Consider the following 14,798-nt stretch of genomic DNA (forward strand, 5'->3'; position numbering starts at 1 on the left):
TGTACTTCCGGCGCGGAGTGGCGGCCGTTCCCGACGCTGCCGGTCATGCTGCTGTGTCCGGCGTGTCGCCCGCTCCTGGCAGCAGCGCTGGGTCTCGCCGCCCGCCGTCGGCTCCCCCGTCACCATGGTAAGCGCCGGGCCGCCCTGAGCCCCGCTCCGGTGGCGGCGCGGCTCCGTTCGGCCGCGGGGAGCGGCGAGGCCGGCGGCGTGCTGCGGCATCTCCTGCTGAAGCTGCGATCCACCGGGCCGGTGACGGTGGCGGAGTACATGCGGGAAGCGCTCACCAACCCCGGGCAGGTGCGGCGGGGCCGGGCGGGGGCCGGGCTGAGCGCCGCGGCCCTTCGGTGCTCATCTCCTCCCCACCTCAGGGCTACTACACGCGGAGGGGCGGCGTCGGAGAGGACTTCGTCACCTCGCCGGAGATCAGCCAGATGTTTGGAGAGGTGATGTGTGGCATTAAGTTGTGCCAGAGGATGTTCAGATTGGATATTAGGAGAAACTAATTCAAAGGAGCGGTGAGGCAGTGGCACAGGCTGCCAGGGGAGGCGGTGCAGTCACCGTCCCTGCAGGCGTTCAAGAACTGTGTGTGTGTGGCACTGGGGGACACGGTTTGTGGGCACAGTGGGGGTGGGTTGGTGGTTGGACTGTATAACCTCCGTGGTCTGTCCAACCTTGGAAACCTATGATCCTATAAAAGAGAACGTGGTTTGGGAGAGTGGCTCGTTCTTGCAGGAGGCTGGGGAACCCATTCCTGTTTTAGAGCTTGGGATACTGTAAGTTCAGAGAGACCACGCTGTCACTTGCGTGTCACCAGACAGAAAGCAGGTGCTGCCGCTTCCCACAGATTCTGAAGCCTAACTTTTTGTGTTGTTTCTGTCAGTTAATAGGAATATGGTACGTGAGTGAGTGGATGGCCACAGGCAAACCGAATGCATTCCAGCTGGTGGAACTGGGCCCAGGGACAGGCACCCTCACAGGCGATATACTGCGGGTAGGTGAAAGCTAACTGTAATGCTCCTTATTTGTGGCCTCACTCAGTGGCTGCACCATGATCTGAAGAAGTAAGGTTCTCCTGTTTGGGTTTAATGTTCTATAGTAACCACATCACTGCAGACAGATGTGCAGCACTGAGCATAACTAAAACATGTGCATGTCTGTGCTGTTTAGAGGAGAGCCCAGGCTTCTGTACTGACAGCAGCACAGCGCAGGCACACTTCTAAGTGTACAAACACTGCTTCACAGGGAGGGCAGGAACATTACATCACAGATTATTTATGAAAAGATATTTTAAGGTTTGTAAGGCCTTAGTGCCCACAGCAGCAGGGAGGACAAGAGTAAGGGCTTGCTGGGTTCATTGCTCAAATTAGCCTTCCCTGTTCTCATAATGGAGCATGGCTATCAAGTAGTTAACATACTAGCAATTAAAAAACACACTGATAATGGGATTTTGTACCTCAGAAGTAGTTGATGTATTAATGAAAAAAATCACCACAGGGAAATATGTAATACTGAACATGTTTTGTTTATGCTGCTTGGGAAAACTGAAACGCCTTTCTTTCAATGCTAAGCCCTGTACAGGTTTTAGAGGAGTTAATCGCCTTAAAGCTCCTACTCTTCTAAATGAGCATTTCATGTACCTTGTAGTCCTCCAACTTTGTTGTCAAAGCCTATCAGCTTTTATTCAATTCTTATTTTCCTTCTGGGGAAGCAAAATGCACTCAGACTGTTTTAGTGAATGAAATCTAACTATATCCTACATCTTTTATCTTTAACCCTTAATCACATTATTATATAGGTATACTGAATATGACTGTGCCTAATAGGACTCATCTGCCTTTGCAGGTCTTCAACCAGCTTGCAGCTTTACTTAATAAATGTGATGTTTCTATTCATCTGGTAGAAGTGAGTCCCAAACTCAGTGCGATCCAAGCGCAGATGCTGACAGAAGGAAAGGTGCAGTCAACCCCTGAGAACAAAGCTGCTTACATGAAAGGCATTAGCAAGGCTGGAATTCCCATTTACTGGTACAGGGACATTCAAGATGTACCACAAGGTAAGGGCCTTAAACATCCCTTATGGGGAAACTGAAGACATCTCTGCTAACCTTCCTCATGGGTCAAAAAGCAGCTATACGTGCTAGCTCCTAATTCTTGCGTGAGACCAAGGCAGGGTCTTAAACTTACTAATGAGAATCATAACTTCAGTTTGGGATAGCTACCCAATTTTGCATATTTTGATTTTTTCTTTGCCTGGGAAAGCATTTACTGTTTTTGCCTAAGTAATGGCTCAGGAACTATAACAGTCCTTTCGTGAGGTACAAAAAAACCAACTGTGCACTGGAATCTATAGCTAGCTGCAGAAATGTTGCCTTTAATGTGTCCAGGCTGGGAAAAATAATTATTTCACAGTGCCATTAACTGATGTAATGCTTTAGAACTAAGAAACAAAAATAAGCTTTTTAATTGGAAACTGCTATGAAAGCGTTATATATTAAAATAATTTAATATAATTTTATGCTTTTTTCTTTTTTTTTAAACCTCTCAGGTTACAGCTTTTACTTAGCACATGAGTTTCTGGATGCCCTGCCAATACATAAGTTTCAGGTATAGTTAAGAAGAATACTGTAAATGTGACCACAGACCTAAAGACCTCTTCTCTTTGGAGAAGAACAGAATGATGGTACCAAACCAGACACGTGCATTGACTATGGTGATGAAATGTTTCTAACTAAGCTCGGGCAAATAAGGCTTCAATTCATCCAACAGCTGTAAAAATAGTAATTGTTCTTGCATAGAGAAAAGCCTTAGAAATCTAAAGACTTCTTTTTGCTTACATAGGTCATTTTTTTTTCAACATCTCTTACACAACATGAATAAGGTTTCCATTTCAGCATTATTTTGTGTACTGCTGGACGGTGCTCCAAATGACTTTCACGTGAACAGCAATGGGAATAGCAACATGGAGTCTAGATGTGATTTGGAAGAAACTTTCAGCTTCAATTTTAGAATATTTATGAAAAATTATTGCTAGAATAATTTTATTAAGTTAAACAGTGAATTGCCAAAAGAATTGTTCCCGATGACATCATTTATTCCTTTTAATTCAACCTCTACTTATTAAATCTACTGACAATCTATGTGTTTCTATCACACATTTTGAAAGGCAGTTACTGAAATTAATTAGCAACAAGTAGCTATTAATAACACATTATGTTCTTAGTTAAAACTTTTGACAGAATGCTTGGCAAAGCAGTTCAGTCAAAGAAACAAGATACTGCATACCTATTAGACTGTCAAATGGGATTGTCTGGGTTAATTAAACAGAGAACAGAGAAAGGCTGGTGTGAAGTGTTGGTTGATATAGATCCAGAAGTCCCTGACCAGCTGCGCTTCGTCTTGTCACCATCCAGGACCCCTGCAACAGAAAACTTTATTCAGGTAAGGTTACGCCTGTCAGAGTTTGTAATTAGGTCATTACTGTCTCTTTAAAGTCACATACTGCTTCTCAGTTACTTGGACAGGAAGATGATGCCTCTCCCTCCATCAGTGAGTAAACACAGCTTACAGCTCTTAGTTTACGGAGCTTTCACCAGCACTAAAATCTTGTGTGCTTTGAAAGTACAGCACAGCAATAAGCACGTATGTCAGATTTAGCAGAATCAGGGCTTAGACATTTTATGGATGCAGCAGGCACCAAACAGTTCTGTGTTGAGTTTGTCACATCACCCTTCTCAACACTAACCCTAATTGTTGAGCCCTACCAGGCTCTGAACCTCCTGTGTACATACTTGGTGGGTACATGTGCTATACTGACCTTTCATGGCAAGAGTCTAAGACTCTCACAAAAATTCACCGTATTCTTAAAATAACTGAGATTAAAACCAACCACATTTTACAGAGAAAGGTTTTTCTGAAGTGTTTGCGTGGCTGAAGTGTTATTTTTAATTTTTATTACCGCTGTAACACAGCTGCACTCAATGCAGGTATTCTCATTTGTTATAACAACTCATTCCAGTGACTAGGCTGTACAAGAGATGAAAGAAATTGAGAACTTGGAAGAGACCATTAGCAAAAAAGTAGCTCAAGCTATAGGTAGCCTGGAGTATGGCCCTGTAACTCTGTGCCCAAACAGTGACAAGCCCCAAAAAGTCACGTGTGAAATACTGTTGCCCTGTACTTTTTTTGCTAATACAGGTATTTTGGTCTTTGAACTCTGCACTAGCCTGAAGAAACACGAGATCATGTGGAAGTATGTCCTGAGGCTGGTGTCCTCATCCAGAGGCTTGCCTGTCGTATAGAAAAGGATGGTGGGGCTGCACTGATTGCTGATTATGGTCATGATGGAACCAAAACTGACACTTTCCGGGTAAGTCCACAAGTACTATGCTCAAATGCTCAGTTACCTTTTCTTTCTCCCTTGGATTATTAAGTTCCTGTGCAAAAAAAAAAAAAATTGGTTAGATATAATAGCAAAAACTGTACGATGCTACAGCCATAGAACTGTACAGCTGAGTTCTTGTTTAATCAGTACCTCTTGGGGTTTCTCATAGGAAGCATAACTTGAGCCTCTGCTACATTTATATCTTTGTTAGCTAGGAGTACAGAAGAGTGTAATCTTCCAATTTAATTCTTCAGGGTTTCCGGAATCACAAACTTCACGATGTACTGAAGGCCCCAGGTACAGCAGACCTGACAGCAGATGTTGATTTCAGCTACCTTCGAAAGATGGCAGAGGGAAGAACAGCAACACTGGGCCCCATAAAGCAACGGGAGTTTCTAAAGAACATGGGTATTGACCTCCGACTGCAGGTACTGCAGTGCTTGCAGGTGTATAACGTGCTCCTACTCCACAGGCAATGCTCTTAAGCAGCACGAGAGCTGCTTTTACAATCAGATCTTTATGAAAAGAAGTTAAAAATTACTTGTTGGTCTGAGGTAGCAGAGAGTTGTTTCCCTTAGATGTATGTTACTCTGGAGCCCTCAAAGTGAACTGATCATATTCCTCCTAGGAGTATTTAATGCACAACTTCGTTATGTACTTAATGTGCAAGTTCACCAGCGAGCTCACCCGTTCCACTAACTTCATGGGATTGTTACACAGGATAGATGGAAGGATGCAAGGGCAGGTTACAGGTATGAGGGAATGTACAGGGAAGGAGGGAAATATACAGCCTACCTTCTTTTTCTTTTTAGGTGCTCTTGCAGAATTCACGTGATTCAGCGACTCATGCACAGTTACTCCACAGCTTTGATATGCTGATGAACCCTAAGAAAATGGGAGACTGTTTTCATTTTTTTGCCTTACTGCCTCATCACAGACTTGTACACCCTACCAAGAAAGATAATCCACAATCCAAGTCTCCCCTGCCACCTGTTGCTGGATTTGGCGAACTCTCACTGAAGTAAGTTCAGGTACAAATAGTTTCAATCACCATACCAAAATGTATAACACTGGCAGCTTTCAGTGGCAACTTATTAAATAAATTATTTTTAATAAAGCATTCAATGCCTGTGCATTTTATGTTTTTTGTGCACTGAACATTCTGCAATCGTATGCAGGAAGGTAAGAACTAAGCAGTAATAGGAAGCATGCAAAGAAGTTACCTGTCACAAAGCAGCTGCTAACAGAATTCCCACAGCAGCATATATCTGACGCCAGACCAATCCACAGACAAGAAAAGTATGAAGAAACATCAACTTCTTAGAAACGTTTACAAGAGGCAGAGTTCATGTAAATAAAAGGAACAAGTCTGATAGGGAAATAAATTTTATTTTCAAGCTTATCAGAGGATATTTACAAACAACTGGATGTATAAAAATATAAAAGGTACTTGACAGTGTCCATTTGAGGCTATAAAAATTTTACATGAGCTTTTTTTCTAGCATCATCATAGCACTACTGAATGTAACTTAATTAATTAGGGGTAAGGATATGAAATGCTATAACCTACTGCTGTCAAAGTTTGCAGTAAAGGTAGAAAAAAGGGAATAAAGGAATTCAGCTATTTTCGCTATTCAATGAAAAAAGTTTACTTATAATGCATGTCTGATTTGTATTTGGTTCCTCAGCTACCAGCTTGTGGCTTTTATTGTCTGGCCCCATAAGTCTGCATATCTGCATGTATTATCAGGCAGTCCACTCCAAAGGCTAACAGCATTCTTTTTAATATGAGTTAACAATAAATAGCTAATATAATATTTTTTTTGGCAGCACAAAGCAGACTTCATGGGGAGAGACATCAGCCAGGCCTTATTTCTTACTGTAGCCCTTTCCTCTCTCATGTTGTGCAACTGAGCTGGCTTCTTTTCTCCCTTAAAAAAAAAGAAAAAGAAAGGTGACTACTGAAATTGAAAATCTGAAGCTTAAAACCAGAATGTATCTCTGTTACTACAGCTGGAATGGAAGACAGCAATGGCTTCACTGAAACTTGGTCAGTTGGGTGGAGGAAGTTAGAGGGAAAAAAAATACACTACTTCCCTTGTCAAGCCTGGGCTGCTATGAGGCTACCAACAGTGCCTCTTAAGAGAAGAATCTGTCACAAAAACTCACCAATGCAGGGGGGGAAGGTTAAGGGTCAAATTCTGCCCTTTAAAATTCCTTTACACTGCTTTGACAGCATGAAGGAGAATGAATGACCTCCCCTGCTGCAGGACTGGCACAGGCTGCCATCAGACACGTCCCTGCACAAACCTGAGAAAAACATGCTAGCAGAGAGGATGCACCATGGTGGGAAGGGCAGAAATACGCTGCCTGCTGGTGGCTGTAGCAGACTGCTGTGCAGATTCAACCAAGATTTTTCTGCAAAGTTAAGCGTACTCTAATAGGGAAGCCAGACTTGAGACTGAATTTACTTAGATACTTGTAATGCAACAGCAGTTACACTAAGAGCAACTGGAAAAGTAAAGGGACGTTCAGAGCCCAAACCTGCCCACGTACGTACTCCTGCAGCTGCCACTGACCTCACTACTAGTTTACTGTCGTTGCAAGCAGCTGCCAGCCCCAAAACAACTTGGTAAAATTCTGTGATAATCTAACAGTTTAGGAGACATCTGCTCACCTGATTCTTTACCTGAACAACACTAGGAGAAAAAAAATGTCTCTTTACATACACAAAAGAATATTGTAGGAGAGAAAGGAGCTACTCCAAAGCCTCCCCCTACCTTTGCAATTCAAGTCTATATCAGTACGAAAGTATTTTAAACTAATTGCGTTGAAGTAGCTTGGCATATCAGGGATGCATAGAGCCATCCAGCACCATTCAGAAGCACAAAGCAGCTGTTTCCCCACAAAAGGAAATCTTTTCTTCCCACTTTTTTAATAGGTGAGGAGAAAAAACCCTCATCCATCTGCCTTTAGCACTCAAGGTCTCAAAATTCCTTGAAATACAGTGAATTTTAACTGCGCACTTTGGAAATGATTCCCTAAGAATATTTCTGCTTCCTCTGTCTTGTGCCAAAGTCCAGTAAATGGTTGGGAATCCATCAACTGAGGCATCTGCAGAAAAAAACTGAATTAGGAGTTGGATTTGGACTCTCCATTCAGATCAGAACAGTTCTAAGCACAACAATAAAGACGGGAGAGGCTGCAGGTTAAGGCTGGAAGGAAAGGAAAGCCCTTTCACCTTCAATCTAGCTACCCTGGTGGATTTTGTCACACCCAGGTATGGAACAGAATTAAGACACAAGCTAGCAAGCTACAAACTATTCCTGATGTAAGTCGAGGGAACCTTAAAAAAATTAGAAAAATACTAGAAAATTTTAAAACGTTGTTATTCCAAACAACAGAAGAAAGCTGCATATGTTTTTCCCTATTTTTCCGTATCTTTCTGCTATAAACATTTTCCAGAGTGAAAGGATAAGCTACATTGAAGTCTTGTGTGCATTACTGCTGTGGTTTTAAGGCAAAACACCTTTGGTGTGTATCAGTGACACACACCAGCCTTGCATAGCAACACACTACTGTGGCTTATTGCTCTGCTTTAATGGACAAAATAAAGGACTAGCACAGCTCTGATTGTCGTCTTTTCAGATTGTCAGCCAGCATTTCAAGAGGAATGTAAGAAGTTACTTGTTTTCTCTTTTTTTTGGTGTCTGGAAAAAGTTCAGTTAGGGCAAAGACAGGCAAGCCTAACCATCTTAACAGCAGCAAATTACTCCTTTGCCTCTGAAGCCATATTCAACCTTAAGCCACCACATTTATCTATTAGCCAAGGTATTCTGCACTGATTTCCTTTTACAATCTCTTTTCACAATGCACAGTCTTTTAAGAAACAGGAGATGTATCTAAGTAACAAAAAACAGTCCTCTATGGCCTAGTAAATAAGGATAAATAGGCATTAGAAAACAATTACAAAATTCTTACTGTGTAGGCTACAAAAAAAAGAAAAAAAAGAAAACCTTGAAAAACGCAAAGCATTCCATCTGTACACATTACACTTCAGTCATGGCTTTGTAGCCATACAACTTGGTGCAGCGTTACCCCATGGGGCTTATCCCACTGTCCAATACCTATTCATAGTTTATGTCAGAGATGGAGAAAAGCTTGTCAGGTGACAGTCAATCCCCGCATCAATGCAGGATCCGCTGAGGCTCTGTACATGAACTACGTGTAAAGCATTCAGAAAGAGCGACAATTTTTCCAAAACTTATCTTCAGTTTCTGTCCGGAGTGTCAGTCTTTGCTGCAGTTCAGCAACATGAATAAATCAAGGGTCCTCTTCCATGTCGTCAGGGTTTGGAGCCATAATGAAATGCTGGGGGTATTCCAGGTTGTGTTCATATGCATGTTCCTTCCAGCGTGCATCATCGCTCTCATGAGTTATGTAACGCTCTCCAATGCGTGTTTCGAATTCTCTGAGGTCAAGCCAAGTCTGATAATCCTAAGGAATAGAAGAGCTAACGAAGCAGTTCAAGAAAGAACAGCCCTTATTCCTAAAGATAAATCTGACAGTTTGTCTCTTTTAATAGAAATAATGACATAAAACACAAGAGGAGCTGTTTAAAAACAGAGTACCACAAAAAAAGAAGGGTTCAAAATGAAGTAGGCTGGCTCCCAAGGCTCTAACATTATTCCATTATATTTGTCTGTTATAAGCATAGGGATGAAAGCACATCGTCTTACCTGTAACCATGGGTGACTAAGGGATTTATCAACACTGAAACGTTTCCTCATCTTGACTTGAAGCAAATTGTTTATTAAATCAATGGCTAACAAGAGAAAAATATATATATATTGTTTAAATATGAATCACATCTTTCACACGCTGCAGTGAAAGTGAATTGTGCGTATACTGAACTCTTCTAGAGTGAATCAAGGCCCTGAATTTTATATGTAGCTTTGCTTACACTAAATTAGGCTACAAAAGGCATGGGGAAGTTTTGTTTTTGTTTTTTGTTTGTATTTCCCTCTAACAGAAACAATAAAAGCTGCATTATATTACCTGTTACAATTTCTGTAGCTTTCAGGAGCATTTAAGTAAAGCTTGAGCATAATCCTATGCTCCAGCGTGACATGGGTACTTCCAGTATTTATGCAATTTTGTATGTGTCCTTTCACAACTACCTGTGCTAATCATATAATCATGTTCATATGACCATATAGTCACGTTCATATGACTAACAAAGCAGGCATTAGAAAGCTCTGAAGACCAACCTCATACATTTTCAGATTGCTCAGATCTGACATACAGATCCAGGTTTTGCTTTGCTTATTCATGTACAAAGTGGAATTCCAGATTCAACTTTGAACCATTTCTGTAATTACATCATAGTTTAGATGATAAAGTATGTTTTATGGCATCAGTGTTCAGCAAATACTTGAACAATATTTAAGTTTTCATTGGGATTTTTGAGGAGTTTGGGGTTATTTAGCCCTACTCCCTAAGAAAGGGATCATAATTACATCAGTTTTTTCCCAGAAAATCTATTGGGTCCTTCTTTGAAAATGATCTAAGACACTGTATTTAACATTTCACCTTTCCACGTCTATGGCAGCTCAGTAAAGCCATATTGGCACAGCCTACAAAATTAGAAGTATTAAAAGATCTTTGCACTCCTTTCTCGGTGAACCTTGTGGTTTTAGCATTTGAATGCACTACCTACACATAAAGTTGTTCTAATAAAGAAAGTTCATTTCTTTACCTTCACTGGAGATTTCCTTCCAAGGATTTGGTGGGTACATAAATGCCGCATTTTGAATCTGATCATTTATATCCTCATCTTCATTAAATGGGAATGTACCACTAAGGCTCACGTAGACTATAACTCCAACTGACCACATGTCCAGTGAGCGGTTGTAACCTTTACTCCTGAGCACTTCAGGAGCAAGATAAGCAGGTGTCCCCACCACAGAGCGCCTGAAAGACTTTTCACCAATGATCCGGGCAAAGCCAAAATCACACAGCTTCACCTGAAAAAGAAATGCATCTGTCATGTCTGGCTGATCTGCAAAGTGTACTACTGTGCAAAACCAGGGTGGTACTTCATACTATTCTTGACATCATTTAAATATTCTATGCGCCAAAACAGAGAAAAAGAAAACAACCACGAAGTGAGGAAGTAAGTATTCGTTAGTCCTCACTTACTTGAGGGAATGGCTCTGCTGATGCTAGTAGTACGTTTTCTGGTTTTAAATCACAGTGCACAATATTCTTGAAGTGTAAATTCCTCAAAGCGACAAGTATCTACAAAAACAAAAAAAAATTCATAGCTTAAAAAAACCCATACAGTAAGCAGTACAATAATTTGTTTCAACGTAGCCTTGAAGAATTCATAGATACTGTGCAAACACTACTTTTCCAGTCAACAGGCTGGAAACAATGTTTTTTTGCTGATGTTTAACTTGTCCAAAACCTGGACTTGTATTTTTTTCTTTTTTTAAACTCCACCATTTTGAACGTTCAGAGTTTCTGGATGTCCTTAATGTTAATTCTTGTGAAAGAAGAGTAAGAAAAAGTTAGTATTCAAAATTATTTCCATGTTTATTCAACTGCCATTAGATACACAACTCCTTATGCTGTCACTGATAATAACACAGAGGAAACTCTTCTCACACAACCATCAAAGACAACTTTAGCCTTTCCTCTCAAGGAGAGGAACCAAATACCCACCTGAGTGACCATGAACTTAGTTATTCGTTCTGGAAGTCGACTTTTCTCACTGGAAAGAATCATCTCTAGCATATCACCATGCAGCTTTTCCATCACAACAAAGACCCGTTCCGGGGTTTCAAACATACATTCCAGGTTCACAATCCCAGGGTGGTGCAAATTCTAAAACAAAGAAGTAGAAGTACAACGCTAAAATAAAACAGCGTGAAATATTCTGAATTACACCAAAATATTGTGCTACAAATCAAAGAGTAGTTAAGCAGAGAGTTAGAAATAAAAAAACAAAAATGTCAGAGGCAAGAAATTAGTTTGAAACACACAAGATAATCCAGGAAATACACCAACTATTACTATTAAGAGTTTTGTAAAGCACAAATTATCTGTAATAATTTTACGGTTGGTACATAGAGTAGCCTGAGCACGGAACATGCAGAAACATCACTCAGATAGAGGAGTCAGTAATGAAAGATAAACCAAAACACTACAATTTCCTAATGTCTGAGGGAGACATGGGACCGAAGTACACATCCTCAGATCATCTCCTATTGCAGCGGATACCACCCTTAAGTTATCAACGCCTCAAACACTCAGCAGTTCCCCTACTTACAAGATTCCTTCTTAAAGAAGGACTCAAAAATCGCATGCACAGATTTAGAAATTAATTCAGAGCACTCAGAGATGTTTGAAAATCTTATCAACAGCTTATTTGCGAAACCTCAGACACGATACAAAATTTGTTTTGTACCTGGAGAATGGCAACTTCGTTACGAAGCTGGCTTTCCTGCTTAGTTGGAAACCTCATCTTGTCAATGACTTTGATAGCTACATCTCTTCCAGTCTTCCTATGTTTCCCTGAACAGAAAGTCAACATGAAATATCAAGAGGCACAAGCAATTCATAGCTATAGAAAATTACAGCAGAAATCTTTTTGGAGAAAAAAATATATTCTATACAAACCTACAATATCACTCTATTCATATTTAAAAACTATAGCTGGTATACAAGTAACCAGAAGTGACCAACCTCAACAAGAAGCCTATAGATAGTTTAAACCATTTGCTTCACTGCTTTTAGATATGCACGTTGATGTTAGCCCTGCTGAAAAGGACTCGGGGTTCCTGGTGGATGGGAAGCTGGACACAGGCCAACAATGTACCCTTACAGCCCAGAAAGCCAACCGTATCCTGGGCTGCATCAAAAGAGGCATGGCCACCAGATCAAGGGAGGTGATCCTGCCCCTCTACTCTGTGCTCCAGATGTGGAGTCCTCAGCGCAAGAGAAATGTGGACGTGTAGGAGCACACCCAGAGGAGGGCCACAGAAATGATCCAAGGGATGGAACACCTACCCTACAAGGGCAGGCTGAGGGAGCTGGGACTCTTCAGATTGAAGAAGGCTCTGGGGATACCAGACAGTGTCCTTTCAGTATCTAACGAGGGCTATAAGAAGAAAGGGGACCCTCTTTATCAGGGTCTACTGCGACAGAACAAGGAGAAATGGTTTCAGCCTAAAAGTGGGGGGATTTAGACTGGACGTAAAGAAAAAGTTTTTTACGATAAGGGTGGTGAGGCACTGGCATGGGTTGCCCAGAGCTGGTGGATTCCCCATCCTTGGAGATATTCAGGGTCAGACTGAAACTGGCTCTGGACACCCCGATGTAGCTGTACATGTCCCTGTTCATTTCAGAGCAGTTGGACTAGGTGACCTGTAAGGGTCCCTTCCAACTCAACCCATTCTATGATTCTACGTTAGAAGCATTAGGTAAAGTTTTGCCCTGTGCAAAGGATTCCTACATTAGCGTTACCTACTTCAGAACCTTGCCACTTGTATAAAAAACATACAAAGAACGTACCAAGAGAGAAAGTAACAAACAAAAAATATTCAAGACAAAGGCAAAGGAAGATCTACAAAGTCTTCTCCAGTGGTTTTACCAGACACTTTTATGAGCTCCATGTGCTCAGAAAGTTATATCTAATAGTCCACAGAACTGGGGGAACTATGTGCCATAAAAGGCTAATACCCATGAGGTAATTGGTTATCATCAAAAGCTATGGAAGCTTATAATTTAGGAAAAAAAAAAGAGGGCAATAATGCCAGTATTAATCCTTTGCTGCAGCCTGCACCAGTCAGGTGAGAAGCATCCTGCAAACACAGGACATTTCAAGGGCTAAGTGGATAGCTCGGCCAGGGTTCCTGTAACTGCTAAAATTGTTTTCTCTCACATTCAAATCAGAGAGGTTAATGGGAGGACCCACTGAAAGACCTGGATAATTTAGAACATTTAATATGAAACTAATACAGATAAAGTGAGTCCATGCCAAAGAAAAGGAAAGTAATTATCTGTTCCATGTAAGGTGTGGAAACTATTTTAGAAGAAGGGATGACGCACACAGCTACAGCACAAAGCAACACAAAGGATTCTACCTACTATCACAGCTACAGACAGGGCTATGGAGAGCCCAGCTACAGCTCACTACTGACCCCGACAGCTTCACCTGCTGCTCTGCAGTCAGTGCTGCTGGCCAGGGCTTAGGCAAGGCAGAGGAACTGCTTCCGAAGGCTGCATGGAGCAACCAATGTGCTTGCCTTAAAGATCCTCATGAATAAAGGCTCAAAATCAGGCTTACGTCCACGGGAGGAAGTAAAACAGTGAAATCACTCAAGGTCCAGAAGAGTTAAACAAGGTTACCAAATAGAAGTAATAATTGGAAAACAAATATTTTAGTAAATTGCATTAGTCCTAAGGAAAACAAACTGTACAAAGGCAAAAGCGTAAAGCCACAAGTCTCAAAAGAGATCTGTGGAGTTTTGCCATTTCTTTCTGTAGCAAATCAGCAATTTTTAGGCAAGATGTTAGGAATTGCAGCTCCTCACTGTGGTTTAAATAAAACCTCAAAATAGTTAGGGGAAGTAACTCTAGCCCTAATAAACACCTAATTACATCGAAACGTAGCAGAAATGCCATCACAAAAATGAGAAACAAACACAAGGTCACAAGAGAACATAAAACAACACCAAATTATCAATACACTTAGCTACACAAGATAAAAGTACACAAAGAAAGATTAACAGAAAGGCAGCCTGAAATTCCTTCTCTGATGCAAAACCACCCCAGGTTTTGAGGCAAGTTTAACACCAGCAAAAAATTGGCAACACTTGTTTTTTCCCCATGTGTGTCCCCACTTTTCAGACCCTTCAAAATGAAGCAGAATAGAAAACACAGGGGGAAACTATTCTCACAGAAAGAAACACCAGTTGGGTATCAATATCCTATAAACTTCTTGACTCACAATTTGCAAACATCTAATATTTGTCCAGAAGAAGGGGGATAAAAAAAGACAGTAATAGAAGAAGTAACTTAATTATACCTTCACATTTGTTTAACTGTTTTGATTATTTCATTAAGTCTGTAAAGGTGGGGAGAAGATCACTCAAAACCACCAGATCCTGTATCCCCAAACACCAGCAACAGTTAGGCAGCATGCACAGCCAAAAAAAGAAAATCATGTTTTTTCTTTGCACATTAAGCTTGTGATTTTATCTTAACAAACTGAGTACACATGTTTTACATGCTTTAGGAGATCATAAAGTAAGAAGAGTGAATATGAGTACAAACCATTTCTAAGTATTTCTTATGTAAGCGACTCCACTGAATCAAGAAAAATACCCACCTGAGGTTTAATCTAAAATGCA

The 14,798-nt window shown here is 41.0% G+C and overlaps 2 protein-coding genes across 3 annotated transcripts in view; one reads left to right on the plus strand and one right to left on the minus strand.

Moving 5' to 3' along the window:
* Window positions 1-45: 45 nt before the first annotated feature.
* NDUFAF7 (NADH:ubiquinone oxidoreductase complex assembly factor 7) lies at window positions 46-5,436 on the plus strand. Its single transcript, XM_065729392.1, has 9 exons — window positions 46-297; window positions 369-443; window positions 881-991; window positions 1,843-2,053; window positions 2,545-2,603; window positions 3,324-3,437; window positions 4,222-4,365; window positions 4,635-4,808; window positions 5,193-5,436. The coding sequence occupies exons 1-9, from the start codon at window positions 46-48 to the stop codon at window positions 5,403-5,405; spliced, it is 1,353 nt and encodes a 450-aa protein (XP_065585464.1). The 3' UTR covers window positions 5,406-5,436.
* A 314-nt stretch (window positions 5,437-5,750) lies between these two features.
* The window catches only part of PRKD3 (protein kinase D3), a 40,104-nt gene continuing 31,056 nt past the window's right edge, over window positions 5,751-14,798 (minus strand). For both annotated transcript variants that reach the window (XM_065729415.1, XM_065729406.1), the window contains exons 13-18: window positions 11,852-11,958; window positions 11,107-11,268; window positions 10,582-10,680; window positions 10,139-10,406; window positions 9,120-9,205; window positions 5,751-8,877 (exon numbers count right to left, since the gene is read on the minus strand). In XM_065729415.1, coding sequence (XP_065585487.1) covers window positions 8,704-8,877; window positions 9,120-9,205; window positions 10,139-10,406; window positions 10,582-10,680; window positions 11,107-11,268; window positions 11,852-11,958 — 896 coding nt within the window. In that variant the 3' untranslated portion in view covers window positions 5,751-8,703. The remainder of the gene's footprint in view (window positions 8,878-9,119; window positions 9,206-10,138; window positions 10,407-10,581; window positions 10,681-11,106; window positions 11,269-11,851; window positions 11,959-14,798) is intronic.

This window comes from Cyrtonyx montezumae, unplaced genomic scaffold, assembly GCF_038088225.1.
Source record: "Cyrtonyx montezumae isolate F1298 unplaced genomic scaffold, pur_monq_1.0 scaffold_0, whole genome shotgun sequence".
In the NCBI taxonomy this organism is placed as follows: Eukaryota; Metazoa; Chordata; class Aves; order Galliformes; family Odontophoridae; genus Cyrtonyx; species Cyrtonyx montezumae.